General features: G+C 37.5%; 1 protein-coding gene across 7 annotated transcripts in view; it reads left to right on the forward strand.

Annotated features, from left to right (window-relative positions):
- Positions 1–24,438, forward strand: part of FRYL (FRY like transcription coactivator) — a 272,920-nt gene that overhangs the window by 160,823 nt on the left and 87,659 nt on the right. For all 7 annotated transcript variants that reach the window (XM_086705110.1, XM_086705108.1, XM_086705107.1 and 4 more), the window contains 13 exons: positions 1,742–1,786; positions 4,166–4,269; positions 4,462–4,570; positions 6,315–6,401; positions 9,200–9,371; positions 9,825–9,957; positions 12,654–12,761; positions 15,729–15,966; positions 17,079–17,264; positions 17,527–17,613; positions 18,747–19,015; positions 21,731–21,926; positions 22,756–22,880. In XM_086705110.1, coding sequence (XP_086561236.1) covers positions 1,742–1,786; positions 4,166–4,269; positions 4,462–4,570; positions 6,315–6,401; positions 9,200–9,371; positions 9,825–9,957; positions 12,654–12,761; positions 15,729–15,966; positions 17,079–17,264; positions 17,527–17,613; positions 18,747–19,015; positions 21,731–21,926; positions 22,756–22,880 — 1,859 coding nt within the window. The remainder of the gene's footprint in view (positions 1–1,741; positions 1,787–4,165; positions 4,270–4,461; positions 4,571–6,314; positions 6,402–9,199; positions 9,372–9,824; positions 9,958–12,653; positions 12,762–15,728; positions 15,967–17,078; positions 17,265–17,526; positions 17,614–18,746; positions 19,016–21,730; positions 21,927–22,755; positions 22,881–24,438) is intronic.

Genomic DNA, 24,438 nt, shown 5'->3' on the forward strand with positions numbered 1-24,438 from the left:
TGTTTTCTGTCCTCATTTTGATGATTCATACCGATACAGGTACTAAAAGGGGGAATTGATAATTTTCTGGGTAGTATGATTTTCCATACTTCCAATAAAATATTTTCAGACTCGCATTTAAGTGTTTTCTGAAAGGTTGCTTTGTTTCATGACAATCCATACTTTTCTGTTGCTTGTTGGAATTGTTGTATATATATATGTTTCCACCTAACATATTTGCAATTCTTTCGCAGCACCTTAACTTTTATTTTTTGTCTTAAGGCTTTCATTTGAAATGCTGTTTTCTTTGAACCCTTACCTCCTGTTAAATATCTCTGGCATATTGTCCATTTTAATTAATGGCAATGTCGCTCTGCCAGGCTCAAGGAGATAAGAGCCACCTTAGCATGAATATTTGGAATATAGTTGTCTTGGCCATTAACCCTTAACTTACATTAAGGCTCTATTCAGCAGAAATTTTACGAATTGGCTCCTGTTTATTAAGTTTTAGATACTGTGGCTACACTGCAGAGTTGAGGTAAGGCATGGAGTATTCAGTAAAAAACCTGACGCTAGTTATCTGTTGCAACAGATATAATTGATTTGCTATATATATATATATATATATATATATATATATACACACATATATATATACATACACACACATACACACACACACACACACACACACACACACACACACACACACACACAGGAAAAACTGGTTCAAGATAAAGGCCTAAAGTGATTCTGTTTTGACATGCAAGAAACCTCATGATTTCAAAAAAATCCATAACAAGTTTTTACTTACTAGACCTATTACTTCTTAAAGCTGATTCTTATTAATACCTCTATATACTAGATGCTTAAATACAATCTCTCATTTAATTCTTACTGTAAGTGAGGCTGAAAGAAGATAAATAAGTAACCCACGGTCAGGGGGCCAAAAAGTGATAGAGATAGGTTTGCATCTAGATCTCTTCAGCTCCATAATGTTTGCCCTTTGAGATCCACCTGCTATCTGTTAATGGACTATAAGGAGTTTTGCTGTACTAGATATTTTCAGACAATATCTGGCTCTCATTCTGGGATATTAAAAAAGGCATTATTCTCCAGAGTCATAAGAATAAATAGAATCTTTAATATTGTACACTTTTTAAAAAGTTACCATATCAGTATTTGAAGGTGGTGACCACGGAACATGGGCTTTTGCCCCATCGGCCCATAAATAGCATGAGAAAACATCCATTTGAATTCACAGAAGATGTCACATCTGTCATTTTTGTCCTTAAACAGAATTTGGTAGTTTTCCTATTTCCCTATCTTTTTATCAGTCGAGGTTATTATGTGGAAAGTGATTGTAAGGTTTCTGAAGAATAATTAGAGGGGGTGTGGGGGGGAAATAATAAGAGTAGTGGAGTTCAGATAAAAATAATTTGAAGGTTGTTTTCTATAGCGCATGCTTATTTTCTTCTAAAAATTCAAACTTGCTAGAACTCGAGTGCAGTGCTTTGAGAGGAAAATTTAGGTACTTAATAATTTAAATATTTTCTCTTAGTTTAAGGATTATATAGAATGTATCCCAAGTTATAGGATTTTTTTTTTTCCTTTAGTGTTTCTGGCCACTGTCTTAGAAATTTCAAATTTCTTCTAAATAGAGGCCTTGGTGAAGAGCTGTCTTGTTTTGTGCTTATTTTCATCTAACATGCATGTGCTGTGTCTCATGTTTATGTTTGCTGTCTCACATTGCTTTATTTAGATGCCATCTAACAACAGTATCAGAAAACAAATAGAAACACTCCAGGTGAGTTGTGTTGATGTTACAAAGTAAAATATTGCTTTATCTCCTTTAAGTGTGGCTTTTTTTTTTTCTTTACCCATTGTTGCATTGCATGTCTAATGTATTTATTCCAGCCCGCTTCTCCTCTTGTAAAAGAAGACTAGCACACAGCAGGGACACTGTACATGTTTAATATTAATGTCATCCCAAGAAGATGAATTTACGAGCTACAAGTGATCATGAATGTTGATTCTTAACCAAAATCCTCCATTTTAAAATATCCTGTTTAATTTGTTGTTTAAGTAACATTACATTAGTGACACTGTTATAGACGAAATTAAAAAAAAAAAAAAAACATTTTCCGATGCAATTAAGGAGACAGCTTAGATTTTAAGTATGATTTTTGATGCATGACTTTTTAAAACTTGTCTCCTGTTGGTTTGGATTTTAAGCAAAATATTTTGGGTTTGGTTCATGGTAGAAAAAAGGGAAAGATACATTAAAATCATTGCGGCCAAAGAACATACTGGACATATCAAATGTTTATTGGATTCTAATGTATGTAACAATCTGCTTATTCGTATTATACCAAAATGGTGACTGGGGAATTATCTACTCTTTGGGTAAGGCTCAGATCATTTTAGGATGTTTTTATTATTCAGACATGTTTGACAGCATTTCAGTGGCTGAATACACAATAATTGATGTATCATTTTTCATCTTGGCTTTGTTCAGTGTAGAATAAGTCTGCTTTGTAAACATAGGAGTCCATCTTGGAAAGTTTGAAAATCAAGTTTTTTTTCATTCTAGATATCTCAGCCCTTCACGTAAAATAATCCAAAATACTTTATTAACCATTTATATGAAGACATTTTTATGTGGAATTGGACTTAAATATTTTTAATATATAACATGTATTAATTTGTATCAGTTGTATTTTGAAAATATAATTTAATGTGAAAATACTATTTGGAATGTACATCAAACTAATTGAACATTTTTTGATACCTGATATCTTGCATTTCAATGACAGAAAAAAAAAGTTACATGATAGAAAAGAAAGTACTATAAAAAGCTTGGTTGTTACGAGTAAGCTGCACACATTACTTACTACTTTATATGTTACCTTAGTTACGTTAGTAATTAATGACTACTTGGGGAGTGTATTTGAAATTTGGAATCATTATGATTTGGCAATAGAAGTAGGGACTGATGTTGAGACACTGACCAGCAGAATAATTGGTATTCCATTCTTCATTATATCAATTCTTCACATAGATGAGCAAAATTCTATTTTCTGATCGCTGTTTCTTTTACTTGTCATTTGTTATCTTTTTGTATTGCTTTTAATCATACATAGTTGTCCATTTTTCTATTTCTCAAGAAAAAGTAAAATAGAATGGCTAAATTACTTAGAATTTTAAAACTCTGTTTTGTTTGTTGCTGTATATAAAATAATTACTCAACAATAAGAAATCCCCCAAACTAAATTAAATGAATGCTGATTTATGACAGTCAATGCATCCTACAACCAATCAACATACACAAAGAATTTCTCCTAATAAAGTTGATCATGAGCTACATTTTCAAAATTCAGCATTAAATCTCATTACATGACCGGTCATCTGAGAACCTTACTTTTTATAATAAGTGGTATGAAGAAAAAGTTTGCTGATCAAGTTGTGATTGAAATGAAATAATTTTCTTATTCTAAATGATAATAATTTAAGTAATGTCTAAGTAAAATTTAAAGGTATAACAACATTTATGGAGCATTTAACATGTGCCAGCAGTGTTCCGAGTGTTTTTCACACAAAAACTTCCTTAATGTGTGAGGTAGGTACCATTTTATCTCCATTTTTAAAGGTGAGGAAATTGTGGTACCAAGCGGTATAAAAGTACCCCCAAAGGTGAGGTGTGGCCAGTCATTCCTGACTTCAGAGTCCTTGCTCTTCCGTAGTCCCTCTTGTAAGGATAATCACTCAGCAATAGTTTGCGTTATTTCATAAATGCAAGTACCCATAATAACCTTTGGTGGCCTAAGTTTTAACTAAGTTTGGACTGCAGTGAATTGCTCCAAAGATAAGGAATCCTTCTATCATGATGTCAATATTGTGTGAACTGTTTACTGCCAAGTAGGTTGATGTGTGTATAAGATAGGAGTTCTTTCAAGTATGAATATCCTTCTGATATTTTTACTAAAGGAATGGCTCAGAATTACCTCTCAGCTTTCTGTACTTACTATATACCGAACGTATATTTACATATTTAAACCTGCTTTAGATTGAATACAGAGAGGAGTGGGATAAGGGCTTTTAGTTGTTGGCAGAGATTGTATTTAATCTTAAATGATTGCAAGTAGTTTAATAAGTTTATTTTTTATTCTCTCTTGTTTTTGAACAGAATAAAGATCCTAAAATGTCTCGAGTTGCACTGGAATCTTTGTATAGATTGTTGTGGGTTTATGTAATTAGAATAAAATGTGAAAGCAACACTGTAACTCAGAGGTGAGTGCCTTTGCATTAAAATGGATTTTATAAAGATCTTGGTAAAAAAATCACACTGATGGCATTATAGTTAACATTTTATAAAGACCTTGAGAAGGAGAATGCATTTTCTTGACCTCTTATGAAGAATAGGAAGAATGTTTGTTGATGTCATTATCTCTTTATGACTCAGTCTTTTTTTTTTTTTCATAGTCGTCTTATGAGCATAGTGTCAGCACTTTTTCCGAAAGGTTCACGTAGTGTGGTTCCTCGTGATACACCTCTCAATATATTTGTGAAGATTATCCAGTTCATTGCTCAGGTAAGTGCCTTACCTCACAATAACCGAAGTAATTTGGAGTTTTAAAATTTGTTACACATCTAAAAGCGTGATAACAGAACTCAAGGGGACCCACAGGTGGAGCACTTAATTTAGGAAGGGTCAAGGAAGTATTTCTCAGTCCTGCTGTTGCTCCATTGACTAATTACTTCCTGAGTATCTCCAAAGGTTTTTGGCAAATTGTTTTCTCATGCATTCATCTAGTTTCTTAGGTACAGATACTAGAATCCACAGTAGCTAGTTGAACCCAAAGGGAGCTTTGAAGGAATATAGATGGTTCACAGAATCGAATCACTGGTAGGACTATGAATGACTAAGAGGATATTGCAGAATTGGGCTATCGAGGTAGCTGTGGCCTTTGCCACAGACAAAAAGCTGCCAAATTAGGAAGTCATCACAGTTCTTTCAGAATCCTGCTGCTGCCATGGTCCCCACTAGTAGAGGATTCCTTCCTTCCTGTCCTCCTCCTCTTCCTCCTATACGTCAGTTCCCAAAGACTCACATGAGTATACCAGTTGGTAGGGTCTAAATCACATCCTAAAGCCCACTGCTCTGAGGCATTCTGAGAAATACAATTTTAGCTTTCTAGTCTCTACTAGTAAAGGAAGGTTTATTAGAAGGGGATTAAACAGGTGCTGAGCAAGCAGATCCAGGGTTTTGGTCACATTCCCTTTGGGGACGTCAGCCCTGGAAGAAGCATAGGTAAGGTTACTTCATCAGCTAAGGAAAATGCTTTGATTCCAGAATATTCATTGTGGTCTCTTTGAAATAAAACTGTGACAATTTAGATGATCTGTAATGTTATTTTTAACAGTAAAGAAATAAGGAATATTTAAACAAAATGAATACATTTCTATTTACGGCAGCCCAGAACTAATGATAATTGGATGGATATAAATGTGTCGGTAAGGTGAATGAAAGCAAACTGTGCTTTAGATCTAGTGTTTAGTGGGGTGCCTGGGTGGCTCAGTCGGTTGATCATGTGACTCTTGATTTCAGCTCAGGTCATGATCTCACAGTTTGTGAGTTCGAGCCCCATGTTGGGGGCTGAGCTGACAGCATGCTTGGGATTCTCTCCCTCCATCTCTCTCTCTGTCCTTCCTCCTCTCTCTCTCTCTCTCTCTCTCAAAATCTCAAAATAAATAAATAAATAAATAAATAAATAAATAAATAAATAAATAAACATTAAAAAAGAAAAAGATCTAGTATTTACAAAACTTTTGCCATTGGCTCACATCTCTTTCCTTTCTCTTGCCCTCGGATCTTGTCCGCCCCCTTGGATACCAACACTCCATGAAAACTATGTAACTCCTCTCAGACATCAGCTAATCTTACTGATCTTCTTTTTCCTTGGAGATTTCCTTCCTGGAGACCTATTCTTACTGTCCCTGTGTGAACTCACCGCTCGCTAGGCCTGCCGCATGCCTGTTGTTTCGGGACTCCCTTTTGCCATCATTCTGGGAATTTCTTCACTTAGATTTTTGAATATGATTTTGGTAAATGAATGTTTAAAATGTTTATCCTGTTTGTTGGGGCATTAAATCATTTGATAAATAATATATTTATAGTCATTTTTTAAAAATCTTAATTCATACATATTTTTCTTTTGTCCACCTAGATCTTACGGATACAAACCTGGTGCCATTATATGTATGATTCTTAACATGATACCCAACATATAGTAGTAGAAAGTTATAAAGATGTCTTGATTGCTATTTTTTTCTAGGAACGTTTGGATTTTGCAATGAAAGAAATAATATTTGATCTTCTCAGTGTTGGAAAATCTACTAAAACTTTCACCATTAATCCAGAGGTAAAAAAATTATTATCCTATCTCATAATCTTTTTATTTAAACTTTTTTTTAGAGCAGTTTCTGGACTCAGAACTCTCAAGCTCAAATCTCTAGTTAGAAGCTTTACTTATAATTACTAGTGTGATGATCTAGGACCAATTATTTCACCTTTCTGATAGCCAACTCAATTTTAGCAGTAGTTTCAAGTAGGGTGAAAAATTATCAAGGGAGGATGTTTTCCAGATGAGTCAGCGTAGCTGACTTCTAAGGTTGTGACATGAGCTCAGGTTTCATTTATTAATATCCGTATCAGATTTTTAAAAATAAATATCATTTACTTTACATTTATTGAGCACCAAAAATGTGTCAGGCACTGTTGTAGGTGTTAGAGACAACATGGGCAAAAATCCTTTTCCCCAGAGGGAGATTGATAAAAATAAAAAGGCAAAAGAATTAAATATTAAATATTTCCTACTTCTGTAGCCCTGTTATTCACTTAGTAAACCCTAACTCACTCATTAGACATTACATTTTTAGATTGTTCAAAAGATTTTGCAAGTAACATTGGAGAATATAAAAAGGTTATCTCTTTATTTCTTTAAAATTACTGTGCTGGTCCTTCTCATAATCAAATCCTAAAACATACATTTATGTAGTTAACAAAGAAGTTGGAAAGTTGTTGAAGCTTTTCGTTTGTAGGATTTTTAAGATACATGAATAATTATTTCTAGGTATATACAGTGAGCAGAAATGAGAAATGAGTGTTTTTATAGATGATATACTGAATGTGGTTTCCAGCATCAAAATCATGTAATGAGATTTTCTTGAACATCCATTTTCAAAAACGTCTTCTCCCATTGAATAAATTTATTTCTGAATATAATTTTTTCCCTCACTGAAGCTCTTACGCTAGGAGTAAAAGAGTGGGAGTTCTGTGTTTTGTTGTTCTTTTCTTTTTTTTTTCAACGTTTATTTATTTTTGGGACAGAGAGAGACAGAGCATGAACGGGGGAGGGGCAGAGAGAGAGGGAGACACAGAATCGGAAACAGGCTCCAGGCTCTGAGCCATCAGCCCAGAGCCTGACGCGGGGCTCGAACTCCCGGACCGCGAGATCGTGACCTGGCTGAAGTCGGACGCTTAACCGACTACGCCACCCAGGCGCCCCTTGTTGTTCTTTTCCATGGGCTTACTCTGTTAGTATTATCGTCAGTCTCCATTTTCTCTTCAGAATCTTTTTAAGCTTGCGAGAGCTAGTTTAGTTAAAGCCAGAAAAAAAATTATCCATTAATCCATTTAATCAAACACAAGCAAATTGCAACACACCAAAAGAATGAGTACGTGTGGGTCCTTCTGTGAAACCCAGTACATTATGGAGCTTTCCCACTTCTTCAAGATGTTTTCTGTGACTATGTGACATGACCATGTGATGTTTAGACTGAGGGAGGGCACCAGTACTATGTTGTATATAAAGATGAGGAAAGTTTAAAATCTTAATCTTATTTAGATTAAAAAAAAACCATAAATAAAAGTTTTATTGTCTTCCTGTATTCCAGCGAGCTATCTTGCACATCCATGGGGATGCACACACCTACCTTAGAGACCACTGGCGTAGGTCAGAAAAAATGGCAGCTTGGGCGGAGACAGTGGTGGTGCAGATGGAGAGAAGAGTGCCAACTGAGAAAAGAAACATTGAGAAGGGACCTTGTTTGAGGGGAAAGTACATTTGGCTTGAATGAGTCAAACCTGAGACATCTTTTTGACATCCAGGTAGAGATGTCAAGTGGGTCTGAGGGTCCGAGTTCAGAGAAATGAGGCTTAAAATTGACAGGTGATGTGGTGTGGGTGCTAACTGAAGCCATGTAGATACATGAAGTTGCTTTGGGAGAGAAAACATGAGGAGAGGAGACGGTAGCCGAAGACCTCGTCTTGAAGCAGTCTAACATTGGCCCTGCGGCTAAAGGAGGCCAAACCTGAAGTGCCAGCAGAGATGACTCAGCCAGCCATGGCACAGATGAATCAGAGGAAGGAAGTGTTTCAGGAAGAGAAGGAATAGTTGACAGTCCTGTGCTGCTGAAAAGTCAAACAGGCTGCAGGCAAACCGACCACTCTTTTGAGCAGAATGGTCACTGATAAGTGAGAGTTGCCTCAGGAAAACACTATGTGGGGGGGGGGGGGGGGGGGGGACTTGCTTCATTAAGATGAGCATAGCGAACAGCAGGTAACAGAATGTCCCCGGTGGAAAGGAAATGTTGAAGACACAAGCAAGAGAAGGGGTCATTGGTGGTGTACCATTCCCATTCCCCGGAAAGCAAGAGCAAATGGAATTCTAACAACCAGGAAGCCCAGTGCCCCCTAAGACTGTCATAAGATCAAAGGAGAGGGAGAAGAGGTGTTAGTTACCATAGTGAGAGACTGAGGACAGTTGATGGTTTTTTTCTTTCTGTGAAGTAGGAGATCTGTCATCCGCCTAGAGAGGGGAGGGGATGGTAGGAGGGTAGGACTGCTGAGGAAGGAAGGAAGGAAGGAAGGAAGGAAGGAAGGAAGGAAGGAAGGAAGGCAGGAAGAGGTTTGAAATAAGCTTTATAGAGAATAGGAGAGCCAGTTGACCTCAAGTGAAGGGACGGCATTTGGGAATTTGATAGTAAAACAAATTGTGATGCCTCAACTAGTTAAACAATGTTGGGCAGAAAGGTTGGTTGTCCTCCAGGGCCTTCCTGCCACCCCCCCCCCCCCGTGTTAATTGACGAGGTGTTTTTAACAAGAAAAAGGATATTTTCTGACCTTCTGATTTCATTCTGAAACTTTTTTTTCCTGAAGAGAATGAACATAGGCCTGAGAGTCTTCCTTGTAATAGCAGACAGTTTGCAGCAGAAGGACGGAGAGCCACCGATGCCAACAACAGGGGTCATCCTTCCCTCAGGAAACACTCTCCGTGTAAAGAAAATTTTTCTCAATAAAACGTTGACGGACGAGGAAGCAAAAGTCATAGGTTGGTGTTAACTCAGCCAGACAATTTGCTTTGTGATACAATTTAATATTCCTTTGGAAACATTTATGATCAAATCTAAAATGAATATATTTGTCTAGTGTGGTTATTCCAGTAGAGAGTGATAGAAAAATGAATACAGGTTTGATAATACCTCTGAGTTTTCATATGAAGAGTCTTCCAGTTTGGCCTTTATTTTCTTACATGATACTGTTCACTGCCTTTTGTACTTCCTTCAAAGTAATTTTAGTTCCGTGCTTAAGTTTTATATATTCTGTCCAGTACACTAACGATGATCGTTAGGGAGAAGAGTGTATCACAGTTGAAATTCCTTTCCTTGGTGACACCAATAAGCTGATGCCATTTAAAGATAGGCTTTTATTTTTTATGGGAAGTGAGTATGACTGTTCTTTATCTAATTTCTGACATTTTGTAACCGTGACGTTTTTTCTCTAGGAATGTCAGTGTACTATCCTCAAGTGAGAAAAGCATTAGATAGCATTCTCAGACATTTGGACAAAGAAGTTGGGAGACCAATGTGTATGACTAGCGTGCAGATGTCCAATAAGGAGCCTGAAGATATGATTACGTACGTAGGAAGCTCTTTCCCTTCGTTGCCATTTCAGTTTTCATAAAAGGGCACACGTGATTGATTCTTGCTTGCTCCCTTACTCTCTCCTTTGCAGCTGCCCCATATTGCTCCCTGCTGCGGGTGTTGATATAGCAAATCCTTCCGCCTGCTCAGTTGTATTCTTCGAAGTGCTATCAAACTAGCATAAGTAGCAGAGGTCATCCTGGATCTGTTTAGCTGTCAGTGACGAGGCCCTATACTCATTCCATGACCGATAGATAAATCCGACTTACCCTTGATATGTGTGGATGCAGTTGTCTTATTAAGTCAAACACCTACTCTTATTTCCAGAACCCCAATAAACAAAAAAGAAAACGTGAAAATCTCCTGGTAACAAAAGGTACAGAGGGGAATAACGGAAGTAGTGTTTTCAAGACAGGGCCTCAGGCCCCTGGGTCACCAGGCTTGTCGCTGCTTGCCGTCCGGCATCTTTTTTCCTTGATGTTAGGGACTTTCTCCTCGGGAGGATATATTGATTATATGGCAGTAACTTGTTTTATTTGCTAGTCAGTATCCACATATCCTGTAATAAGGCAGGACATTTTTTTTTTCAATATTATTGTCCGCATCACAGGTTTTAGAACACCAAACTGGATATTTGATCTCTCAATTTAACTAATATACAGTTATTGTATACTAGCGTCTACTAATGTCTCCGAGAACTTCTCCAGTGTTGACATTTTTTCCCCCCCTCTGCATCACTTCCTCTGGAAAATCTACGTCACAACCACTTCCTTACTGTGTGAATGAGTCTGCCCTCCCTGGGCTCCTCTGGCTGTGTGCATGGAGTCTGCTAACATTCCCTGCCGGCTCTTTCCTCTGTACCTCCTGTAAAGTTTCATTCAAATTTCACTCACAGGGGTATCACTTTTCCTTTCTCTGCTGCACTTTAGTCTTTATTGGCCAGTTTCTTCCCTTGATTATCCATGTTTGCAAAGTATCACCTGAGTTTTATCGCTGGAGACCAGGAGGCAACATAGTTACACTTTGCTGTCTGTGTGAACAAGTAACAAATGTGCAGTGACCAATCACAACAGACTTGGGAAAAGTGACATGATTGGGGTGCCTGGCTGGCTCAGGTGGAAGAGCAAACAATTCTTGGTCTCGGGGTCTTGAGTTCGAGCCCCATGCTGGGTGTAGAGATTACTTTAATAAATAAAACTTAAAAAAAAAAAAGTGACACAATCAGGGATTATGATGCACATCTGTTTATTTACATAGTGATTTGCAGGGAAACTGGTATTATTTAATCAACTCGTTGGAACTGAAATTCATGCATATTGGAACCATCTGAAGAGAACACTGACTATATAAAATCTCTAAGAGTAGGTAGCAAGTCTTTTGCCACTATAAAGAATACTGACCCCAGTACGTTAAACGTCCAAATTCTTTTCTACATGAGAATTTTTTAGCCCACCTTAAGAACAATTTGGATAAAATAAACTAAGATCCTCATCTTGAAATATAGACCAAAATAAAAACAAAAACCAGGGTGTTAAGAGATTAGATATTTAAAGTAAAAATTAAAAAATCATTGAATAACTAGAAGAAAATATAGTAGAAATAAATTGTATCAAGCCTCTGGAGGAGCCAAGATTTTCAAAATTGACATTAATTCTGTAAACATTTAAATAGGTGTATTTGTGTGTGTGTGTGTGTGTGTGTGTGTGTGTGTGTATTCTGAAAATAAAATGAAAAGAACAGACAATACCAACAATAGAATATGAGAATGTCTTTTTTAAGACCCTCATTAATGTATAATAATAAATGAAAAAAATTATTTTTGTTGGGGCACCTGGGTGGCTCAGTTGGTTAAATGTCTGACTCGATTTCGGCTCAGATCATGATCTCCTGGTCGTGAAGCAGAGCCCCACCCTGGGCTCCACGCTGAGCGCAGAGCCTGCCAAGATTCTCTCTCTCTCTTCTTCTGCCCCTTCCCTGCTTGCTCTCTCTCTCTCTCTCTCTCTCTCAAAAAAAATTTTTTTAATTAATTTTATAGGTTCCTAAAATAACCAATACTTGGTTATTTAATAATCTCATTGTTACTTATTATGATTTAGTAATTAAATAGTCTTTATTCGGGTGCCTGGGTGGCTCAGTTGGTTGAGCATCTGACTTTGGCTCGGGTCATGATCTTGTGTCTGTGGGTTCAAGCCCCGCGTTGGGCTGTGTGCTGACAGCTCAGAGCCTGGAGCCTGCTTCAGATTCTGTGTCTCCCTGTTTCTCTGCCCCTCCCCTGCTCATGCTCTCTCTCTCTCTCTCTCTCTGTCAAAAATAAATAAAACATTAAAAAATTTTTAAATATTCTTTATTCAAGGTTAGATATTAATTTAATTTAATTTAAAATAATTGTATTCCACATAATTTACTTAAATACAATTTATTATTTAAACATAATCATTTCTGTAGTTTTCTAATTATTGAAAATCTTTTTGCTTGCTAGCTATATTTTCTTTCCTGTTATCTCTTTATTCTTTTGTCTATTTATAAACTGATAATTATTTGCTGGGTTTGTATGAATTCTTTTTTATAGTAAATACATTAAGCTTTTTTAGGGGGAGGGGACTCCTACTTTCTGTAATTATTTTTCCAAGTTTGCTTTCATTGCCTAACATATGTAATAAGCGTATTAAATCCTGTTGTATATTTTTCAGAGGGGAAAGAAAACCCAAAATTGATTTGTTTAGGACTTGTGTTGCTGCTATTCCAAGGCTGATTCCTGATGGTATGAGCAGAACTGACCTCATTGAATTGTTAGCAAGGTAACTGAGAATCACTCTTTGCTATGTTAATTTTTACCTCTTTCAATCCCTTTAAACTTCAAATACACTCCTGTTACTGTTGTCACTAACAGAGTAATAAGGACACGTTCAGTACTTTACTTGATCCACTTTCTAAACTTGCATTGTGTCTTTTGTGTTTTGTGAACACATTCTCCCCACTCATTTTTAACTTTTAAAGTTCTTTTGGATTCCTCTCTACAAATCCTACTTTTCGACTTCCTATCTTTCCTTCTAGTGTGTTTCTTAGGATTTCGATAACATGTTATTCCTGAATAGATGTGTGGTGATGCCCATTAGGCAGTTAACTGCCGTGTTAACTCTTGAAGCCATTTCTAGAGCTCGTTTTCACTTACTTTTCCTATTGTGGAGCCCGCAGGGTTCAAGTTGTTGCTTCTGTTTCCTCTGTTGGGTTTGTCATAGCTTTAGAGAGTAAGAAATAACATGACAACCAAATGTAAATACTTGCTTCCAAAGCTAATTCTAAGTTGAGGGGAAGGCTTGTTGGAAGCTGCTTTGTCGATGTACGTAGGGATTCCGTAGGTAAGGGGTCAGCAAGCTGCTTCTGTAAGGATGACATAGTATTTTAGGATTTGCAGGTCATATGGTCAGCATCACAGCTGCTCCTCTCTGCAGTGCAGGCCAAAAACAGCCACGGACCTCATGGAAAGGAGGGGGTGTGACCGTGTTCCCATGGTACCTCATACATTCTGTCCCTTGAGCCATGGTCTGCTTGCCCCCACTCTAAATGAAAAGCCAGGTGTAATGACTGTCACAGAGCAGTGATACTTGACTGTACTGAAAGATGTTTACTCCCTGCCAAGCACTTAACACGGACTTAAGTTAAATTCGCCGTGAACAGTTAATAGACTTCTCTAGCAACCCCTTTGACCTCCTCTGCGAAAACACCTAGCACCGCACACAGCCATCACTATCCTGTCCTCAACCTTTGTAGGTTGCCATCGACATACAGAATGGCATTTGTCTCTATTCAGGATGACGAGGAGAGAAAAGGAGTTACTTGGAGATTTTACACCATGAGATAAATTCATCCCTTTGCACTCTCTTAATTTTTTGCTGTGAATTGAAGAGTTGCAAAGTTCATGTCAGCGTTAGGGAAGGAAAAGAGGTGTAATGATTTGTAATGTTATTCTTGGGAAAACAGTAAACAGCTCTCACTCAGTTGCACTCTTTCTACTCGCCCTAATTTAACTCGCCTGCACATTTGTGGCTTAATGGTCCCGTATCCCCCGCCAAAATGAAACTCCCTCTACAAGGGTCAGGGATGGAGGAGCCTGGTGAAGGGAGCAAACATCTGAACAGTAAATGACAGCTTTGCAACTTGATTTACTTTGCATCCTTTTCCTGTGATATTAATTAACTAATTAGCTTACTTCAGCAGAAAGGAAGATTCTGCGTTCTGCTCTCTTTTGTCCCCCATTCTGATCATTTGGCATTGCAATGTCTAAATCTTGTTTTTGTTTGTTTTTAAAGCAAGTAAGCAAAACAAAGATGCGTTTGTAGACCTGTATGCTATGTCTAAGGAAAGTTAATTCTTCTGCCTTAAATTAGCCAGGCCACCCTGTTGTTCTCTACACAGTGGTGAACTCATACGTGTATAGCATGAGTTACACAGATAGGTGTAAGATGGGCATGAAGATTTAAGGGATGTTGAAATAACCTTTAAAGTCAGCATCGTGGAGACAGTCACTGTGCCTCCACAGTACCTCCCTTGGTGCCGCTATCAGAGACAGAACGCTGGGCTAGAGATCCTTAATCTGATCCCCTGTGGTGGCTCTGACGGGCTGCTCTCACTGCTGCCACTTCGTGGGGCTAACTGAAGTCTGTCTAGCTGTAGTAAGTTTTCTCTTCGGTCTCATTGCCGGTTGAAGGTTGGCTTAGTGAAGACCAGAATTGAGTTCAGCAGGGTGAAGACTGTGACATCTCCTTCCACCTAAAGCCCACGGCTTTCCTCCTCTGTCCGTGAGGATGACTCCACCCTCGCAGCTTCCTAAGCATGTAGTTGTGGCACATGCTTAATATCACCTATTAACCTTACTCATTCAAGCTGTTTCCAACACTGATGCATGTGTTTTGATGGTCAGTCGCTAAAGTAATCCTGTTCAGCCCCAAATCAGAAACTCCTGCCCACAGACTATCACATATTGGTAGCTTCACTACTGGGGCCATCTTTTATGGTTTTCGTATTGATCGTTCTCTTTATGTTCTGGTAAAACCCATTAGCTCATATTATGTTCATGTCCTCCGATTGTTTTGGTATCTCTAAAAGGTAATTTTATACAGCCTCTTCTCTAATTTGCTTAGATTTAAACTCCCTTTAGGGACTTCCGTGTTAGAGCAACCTTTTTCCCCTCAGGTGCACTCCATTTATATTATTGCAAATTTACTCTCATGCTCACCTTCAAGAATTATCTCCGTTAACTTGATTTCATCTGGGTTTATTCTATTTTCTTGTTCACAATCGGCCATCTTATAGTTTAACTGTAACCTCAGCAGCATGAAAAGGACAGAGACAAATCATATTCTTTCCAGTGATAGTAAAGGACTACATAAATGTGAAATAATGCTTAGATATTATATGAGCAGATATAATTTTTGACTACAAGAAAACAGCATTTTAAGGATTAAAGAATTTTTAAAATGTAATTCTGATATGCTGATCTGTATTTTTTCAAGTGCATTTTCATTATGATCAAACTTTCCTGAAGTTTTTTAAAAACACCAATATTAATAGTTTCATATGTGAATTTAAACACGAGAATAACCTAAGGGTGAATATACACAAAAAGGGAACATTGGTTCCCATCCTCATACTCCTTACAAACCACGGAGGAGGACATCTTTTTTTAAGTTCTTAGTTTTAGGTTTTAGATGATGAAACTACGTGGAAGGTTCTGAGGTTTGCTAATGGAATTTTGTTCTTGGTAGGCTCACAATTCATATGGATGAAGAACTACGTGCTCTGGCTTTCAATACCCTGCAGGCACTAATGCTTGATTTTCCAGATTGGCGGGAGGATGTTCTTTCAGGATTTGTTTATTTTATTGTTCGTGAAGTGACTGATGTCCATCCCACGCTTCTTGATAATGCTGTAAAGATGTTGGTACAATTAATAAATCAGTGGAAACAGGCAACCCAAATGCACAACAAAAACCAGGACTCCCAGGTACCAGAGTCTTTTGTTTTGTCCCTTTGTATGTGGTCAGTGGTAACTGACCAACAGTCATGTTAATAGCTATTGATTTCTTGCAAACTAAACATTTGATCGGTTTTGTTTGCTTTCGAAGTCTTATAATCCCTAAACTAAACCTCCCTGCAGTTCAGATGTTAAATATAGTGTTCGTGTGTCCAACCTTTCCAACCCTCTTCCTTTCGTAACAGTTGGTTCTGAATGAACACAGAGAGTAGAGGCAATTCTAGCTTACGTTTAGGTTGTTTCCAGTATATTTAAAGCTGATATAACAATTTGGGGGAGTATTCCATTTGAGTTATTTGATTGTTTTACCCATGGTACTAGTTCCTGCTTCACATATGTGGTTTGTTTGCTCCTTTACCATGAAAGGTACTCAGCTTCTTGATTTATATAACATATTGCCCTAGAACCTTGGAATTTTAGAGCAGGATCATCTAAATCAATCTAGCTCGCAGCCTTCAGTGAGCATGGAGAGAAGCCCAAGAACCCCTATTTCCAACAAGCTCCTAGGTGATGCCATGCTGCTAGTCTACACTTCGAGTTCAAATTGTCCCAATTCAGTCCCTTCATTGTCCACATAGAAGTGTTAGGCCAAGAGTGATTAACAGTGTCAGCTCCAAGTTTACAAAGTAACCAGAGAATGCCAGAAGCTCCATACACAATTCATATTTAGACTGCCAGTTAAAAAGCTTTTTATCTCTGTGTACACTGTTACATTTTTTTTTTAATGTTTATTTTTGAGAGAGAAAGAGAGAGGATGAGCAGGGGAGGGTCAGAGAGAGGGTAACAGAGGATCCAAAGCGGGCTCTGCACTGACAGCAGCGAGCCCAATGTGGGGCCCAAGCTCATGAACCAAACCACGAGATCATCACCTGAGCTGAAGTCGAAAGCTCAACCGACTGAGCCACCCAGGTGCCCCTGCGGTGTTACATTTTTTGTGAATTAAATATTATTTAAGTTACTTGAGCTGAGGCAGATCTATAGCTATAATGTATATAATTTGGTTTATTCTTTAATTAATGGTTATACTGGAATGTCTACACATACTCTTTTGTTTGATTTTTAACTTCTTTTTATTTTTCAAGCATGGTGTGGCTAATGGAGCTTCTCATCCCCCTCCTCTGGAAAGGAGCCCGTATTCCAACGTATTCCATGTGGTCGAAGGGTTTGCACTTGTCATTCTCTGTAGCAGTCGACCTGCGACTAGGAGATTAGCTGTCAGTGTCCTTAGAGAAATACGGGCTTTGTTTGCACTTTTGGAAATACCTAAGGTAAGATTTAGGTATATCATTTAATTATCTAATGAAAGTACATAAAAACTATTCTTTTGTTCATTCTGTTGCTGCCATGCAGGCATAACTTAACTTATAACAAAGTAACAAAGGCTTTTTGACCTGGTCTAAACTAACTCAGCTGCCTTCAATTCCATTTGTAACGAATAGTGCTGATGTGCAGTTTTTTTTATGTTTTCTTAGGTTTGGCTTTTCTTAATCATTCCTAAATATTTTTAGACATGTGCTCACTTTTTTATAGGGTGATGATGAATTAGCCATAGATGTGATGGACAGGCTGAGCCCATCCATTCTTGAGAGCTTCATACACCTCACTGGAGCTGATCAGGTAACTGTCATGATTTCATGCAATTCAGTCTTGCCTTGGAACTTTAGACATACATACATGCATACGTGAATTACCTTTACAAATATAATGCATTGAAGAGTATTTTATGCCCAAGTTATAATTAATTTGACTCATTAAGATGGAGAAAAACACTTTGTTAGCAAATGCAACCAAACTTTCTTAGCTGGACTTGATTTTTTTTTTTTTTTTTTTTTTTTTTTACAAAGGTCTTACGTTAAGATTTCAAGATGGACATAAAAATAACCATCAAACTATACTACTTGAAGTTTCTTTTTTGTTCCTGTTTGGAACACATGGACAAGGTTTCTGGGCTTTGAGTGTAATACTTAGCTCTTATAATTCACAACTTAATGTATAACCAAGGGAGATAGTAATACAATTTTGTAAACCTAAGAGATCAATTATAAATCTTTTCAGTTTAAAGAATTCTGCTTTAGATTATTAACTATGATTTATGCCAACAAAAAGAATAATGAATGACTCTTCTCATGCCTAAAGCCATGCCTGGCTTATAATGGGTATTTTTGTAAATATCTGTTGAATGATAGAGTGAATTGGACCTCTGTTCAGTTTAAGACTTTGTTGTGTCTTTGTTGTTGTTTGAATGACACATAAGTTGCTCTGAAGGTAAATCTTTATCTCTTCAGTATAATAGCTTGGAATTATCATTGAACAAATATTTAAGAATATGTACCTCTGGAGAGGAGTCTGTTTTCCTGTCTCTTCTGCCTGTGCATATATAGGGCATGTCAGCATAAAGTTAATGGTCCATTTTTCAGTTCCCTCTTAGTTTTAGTATGCCCATGAAAGTTGATTATTCATATATGAATTATGTAAGTTGTGGTTCTTCACCTTTTTGGTTCATAGATCCTTTTGAGACTAATAAAACTCTGGAATCTTTCTCCAGAAAAACCCATGTACACACGTACACACAAAAAAACTTTATATGCAATTTCAGGAATTCACTACTCCCTTAAACCTTTCTTGGACCTCATTATTACCTCTGTTCTAGAAACTACCAAGAGGCCACTTAGAGTTTAATGCAATCCATATGGCAAAACTCTGAAACTTACGGAAATGTGCGATAATCCTTTGCTGTTTTCTCTACGCAGACTACTTTGCTGTATTGCCCTAGCTCGATAGATTTACAGACATTAGCAGAATGGAACTCTTCTCCTATCAGCCACCAGTTTGATGTGATCAGCCCATCACACATATGGGTATTTGCACATGTGACCCAAGGCCAAGACCCATGGATTATAAGTCTCTCCAGTTTTTTAAAGCAAGAAAACCTTCCCAAACACTGCTGTACAGCTGTGAGCTATGCTTGGATGTTTGCATACACAAGACTTCAGTTATTGTCCCCACAGGTTGATATAAAGTAAGTTGTTTTCCTAGTGTAAATTTTAGAATGTGTAGACTGTCAGTTTTTATAAGTACGTATTTGAAAAGTTGTACAAGTTGGAAATTCCACAAGTAAATAACTGCCATAACGGACTGATGTATAAGGGGGGGGGGGGGAGACGAAAGATGTAAAGGATGTAGTCTCATAATCCCTTCATCCTTTTCATGTAATTCAGTCTCACCAAATTGTTGGTTCACTTAATAGCACAGTGCTTGGTGCATTAGTATGTGTCTGATGAATCTGTACTGAAGAATTAAGGAGCAGAGGATCTGGAGAGGAGTGTGGATCTGGATACAGATGAGCGTATAGAGGAAGGGTGCAAAGTGAAGAGACACCAAGCACAGTGACCTTACTTTTCCTGATTACATTATAAGGAAGTCATCTGCTGACAGGGATTAGTGATGATGGCATTGGGGATAATGGCAAAGATTTGGAATAACTGATGATGTGATAGGGTGTTAAACAAGGTCATCATAAACTGCAGTAAATTTCTTCTTGCTCTTAAGTATAGTATTTTTGAACCTGAATTTGAGTTCCCGATTTCACTTTATCCAGTACGTTTTATCAGATCACATGGAATGAGAGGCCTCTCATCATATAAGTTGCCCGTATAAACCCAACCCCTGGACAAACCTAACACCTTAGAGTCATTAAAGGCTCTCCAAACCTGGCTCTAGTCTGTACTTTCCCCTTACTTTCTGTCATTGCTGTCCATGTGTTCTTAGGTTAGAACCACACAAACTTCTCCAAGTTCACCACATGTGACTACAGTTTCCACTATCTTGAGTTTTAGTTCACATGAACCTAGAATGCCTTTTGTCTTCTCTGTCTTCTGTATGTCGACATCTGCTGTATCTCAAATTCCACCTTATTTTTAAAGCCTACTCTTACATCTCCCAACCTAGAGTAATCATTCCTTCTTTTGGATTTGAATATAGATATTTTTGGTTTTTCTATATGTGTATCCATGCTTATTATATATCTATGTAGATTCTCAGGTATCATGTAGCAAGTATTAGTTATTTAGTGGAAATTGACACTTGCCACCTTGCATAACATTAATGACCTTATCTTAGTCTCCCCTAATTACCATGTTTTAAATTAGAAGCTCCTCTCCTACTACCATTCTCTATCTCCTCTGTCATTCTTCATCACAGTTGGCACTATCTGACGTTGTTTTATTCATTTCTGTATTGTATATCTTCCGCAGTACTCATGATGGTAGTGATTTTTTTTTTAAGTTTATTTTTACTTATTTTTGAGACAGAGAGAGAGAGAGAGAGAGAGAGAGAGAGAGTGAGAGCCAGGGAGGGGCAGAAAGAAAGGGAGAGAGAGAGTCCCAAGCAGGCTCCGTGCTGTCAGCACAGAACCTGATGCAAGGCTCGAACTCATGAATGGTGAGATCCTGAGCCAAGATAAAGACTTGGTCACTCAACCAACTGAGCCACCCAAGGGACCTGCTGGTAGTGATTTTTAACAGGGTTGTTCTATTTTGTTTTTACTGCTGCCACAATATTTTCTAAAACAGTAAAACACTGTTGATGAATTAATGAAGTGATATGTTTGTTTTGTTTATCTTAATATATAAATGTACTGAAGCTAAGGACTCTGTGTTAGTATTTTTCTGTTTTGTTTTCCTCTCATTCCTTAATCCCGATAGAATTTGGTGTTTGGAAAGATTTATGGAATTGTTCCAACATATTTTATTGGTCTATTGTTTCAAGACAGAAATTTGACAGAATCCTTAAAAATGTGGATACTCTTTTGACACTGCAGTTCCATTTTTAGGAATTTACCCAAGAAAATAATTAAAATTTTATTATAATTAAGTATATATTCAAATGTATAGTGTGTATTATAGGGGAAAATTTCTATTAGTTAAAATGCCCAATAATGAAAATTTAGACAATAAAACCTGATCTCTATAGTAATATAGCATACAGTCATCAAAAATGATGTCGCACTGGGGCACCTGGGTGGCTCAGTCGGTTGAGTGTTCGACTTCGGCTCAGGTCATGATCTCGCGGTTTGTGAGTTCGAGCCCCGCGTTGGGCTCTGTGCTGACAGCTCAGAGCCTGGAGCCTGCTTTGGATTCTGTGTCTCCTTCTCTCTCTGCCTCTCCCCCACTTGTGCTCTGTCTGTATCAAAACTAAATAGATGTAAAATAAAAAAAAAAAAAATTAAAAAAATGATGTCCCAGAAGTATAGTCTTTTAGTGGAAGATGTTTAAAACACGTTAAGTACATACAAAAACCAGTATTGTTCAGTTTTTGTGAGTTAAAGGAGATATATTCAACATGTTTGTATATGAATTGAAGATTTGTAAAAGAATATACTGTGCTTACTTGGATGTGGGATAAAGGGGATTTTCATTTTGTGTTCATGTGTTGTTTTTTTTTTTTTTCACATCGAGCATGTATAAGAAGTTATAAAATGTGGCCTGTTGAAATAATAACTTTGGTCACAAGAATAATAGATGATGTTAAAATGATGCTATGTTTTAATTTTCAGTCAAATATGTTATTCATTTATATCTTACCACCATTCCACAGGGCTTTAGCAGCGGTGGTAATAAAACCGTATGTTAACCATCTCTCCTAAATTGATAGCATTTAGCTTTAGTTAAAGAAAACTTCAAAAAATGTCGTATTGTTTGCATTCACCTGCTTCTCTTGCTGTTTTCCCCCTTAGCAGCCCCATCAATGCTAAGAAAGTGAACACTACCACAAGCAGTGACTCCTACGTCGGCCTGTGGAGAAACTATCTGCTCCTTTGCTGCAGTGCGGCGACATCCACGACCTCTTCAACATCTGCAGGTTCTGTGAGGTGTTCTCCTCCCGAGACGCTGGCGTCTACCCCTGATAGTGGCTATAGCATTGATTCCAAAGTAAGGCTTCCCAACCTGCCACTGAATTTGAATGGCACCATCAGATAATGGTTTTCAAGTGTCTTTTCCAGGACCATAAAGGCATTTGGTTGAAAAGTGTGTTGCTTGTACTAACGATGAGAATAGTGTAAGAAATCGCATGACTATCGATTCCTTACTGGGATCAATTTCATATGTATACACACGAACACTGTTGTACTGATGGAGGGTCATGCTCACTGAATTCATCGTAGTGAATTTTTTAAAGGAATTTTCATCCCCACTTTTCCTTATTTTCTATAGGTTTCACACTTCTCAGTATCCAAAATAAATCGTTTAAATAAATACCTTCGCGAATTTCCCTAAATTATGTAGTGGTACCAATGATACTTGGTAATAACAGTTGTATAGCCTTCATGCTGTGACACAAAATGTTGCGAGGTGGTCGGAGAAAATTTAGAAAACCTAAGACCTGAGAGTTGAGAGTCTTTCTTTAACACCAGTGACTCTTGTAGAAGGAATTTTTTTCTAATTGGTTTTTATGGATCAAAAGACATAGACTATCAGATGGAGGGAATCAGCCTATTATCTGATGGTAAGTGTCTGTAAGAAATTAGGAGACCCACAGAGCCCAAATTCTTTTAATGAACTTGCAGCGAAACATTGGACAAGTCATTTAATGTTTTTAGATTATGTGCACCACAGGTGAATTTTGAAGCCCCATTCACAGAAAAATTCCATCTTTCCATGGCCCTTGATGAAATGTTGATGAAATGTGGATGAAGTGCCAAATTATTTAATTGGATGTACTGTCATTAACGGCTACTATAAATACCTATTTTTTTTTCAGATTATCGGCATCCCATCCCCTTCATCCTTGTTTAAGCACATAGTTCCAATGATGCGCTCTGAGAGCATAGAGATCACAGAATCCCTTGTTCTAGGTCTTGGCAGGACCAACCCAGGAGCTTTTAGGTAATTATCTTCGTATCTGTTCTCTATGCACTAAACCAGCTAATGTACTGTTGGAGAGAAGGCGTGATAGAGTACTTACTATCCGGACAGTTCATGTCAGTCCTGACATTTACCAGGTAACTAGCCATGTAACATTTAATGAGTCCTGTAATTTCTCTGATCCTTTGTTTCTTCATTTTGACTGAACAGATAAGAATTACCCAATATTCTTCACAGAATGACTGTGAAAATCACATATCTATTCTGTATAAATAGGTTCTAAAAATGATAAAATGCCATGTAAATTTTTAATACTTTTCTACCTATTTACACAGTGATGTGATTATTTTACAGTTTTGGTCTATTGGCTAAAACTATCATTTTTCCTGTTCTTACTCAAGAGAATTAGGTTATTATTTATTTATTTATTTATTTTAATGTTTATTTATTTTTCAGAGAGAGAAAGAGAGAGAGTGAGAGGGAGGGAGGAAGGGGCAGAGAGCGAGGGAGACAGAATCCGAAGCAGGCTCCAGGCTCCGAGCTGTCAGCACAGAGCCCAATGCAGGGCTCGAACCCACGAACCACGAGATTATGACCTGAACCAAAGTCATACTCTCAACTAGCTGAGCCACCCAGGCACCCCAAGAATTAGGTTATTTTTTAAAAGAAATATTTACATACATATTTTATGTCATCCTTGATATTTTTTATACTAATGAAAAAAATCCTTCATTTTTGCCTGAGATTCTGCTTGGTCCTTGCCTTGCCTGCTGGGCCTTGTAGTCATTCTTTTGAGATTGTCCTCCATTGATCTCAGGTGATGTTTGATGTTTCATCTCTGAGATAACACATACAGCAGAGACTAGGTTAGCTAATTATTATGTGTCTGTATTTGTGGGGTGGCGTTCATCATAAATGAAGTCTTGGAAAATTATTTTGTGATAAGTAAATACATTATTGTGCTAATGGAAAAAATAGGATCCAAAGATGATCTCAGATTCTTAAAAAACAAATTCTCATAAAGAGAAACAATCCTCAGGCAAAAACTGTAAATATCTGCAGTAGTTTCCATAGATGATGAAATTGTGGATGCATTGTGTTTTCTTATTATCCTTTTTTATTTTTCCAGTTATCCACAATGATCACATTTACAATTCAAAGCCATAATGTAAGCAAAGATAAAGTTATCATTTTCATGAAGTTCATACCCTTTGACTCATTAATGCTATTTATAAGAATTAATCCTAAGGAGATAATCAGAAATGAAGGCAAAGATATTCACTGAGGTAGTATTTATAACAACAAAAATTAGATAAAATTGGGGCACCTGGCCAGCTTAGTCAGTAGAGCATGTGACTCTTGATCTTATGGTTGTAAGTTCAAGCTCCACGTTAGGTGTAGAGATTACTTAAAATCTTCAGGAGTGCCTGGGTGGCTTAGTCAGTTAAATGTCCGACGTGGGCTCAAGTCATGGTGTCACAGTTGGTGAGTTCAAGCCCCTCATCAGGCTCTGCATTAACACCAAAGAGCCTGCTTGGGATTCTCTGTCTCTGTCTCTGTCTCTCTCTCAAAAAAAAAA

The sequence above is a fragment of the Puma concolor genome, chromosome B1 (genome assembly GCF_028749965.1).
Source record: "Puma concolor isolate L17-30 chromosome B1, mPumCon1.1.hap2, whole genome shotgun sequence".
NCBI lineage: Eukaryota > Metazoa > Chordata > Mammalia > Carnivora > Felidae > Puma > Puma concolor.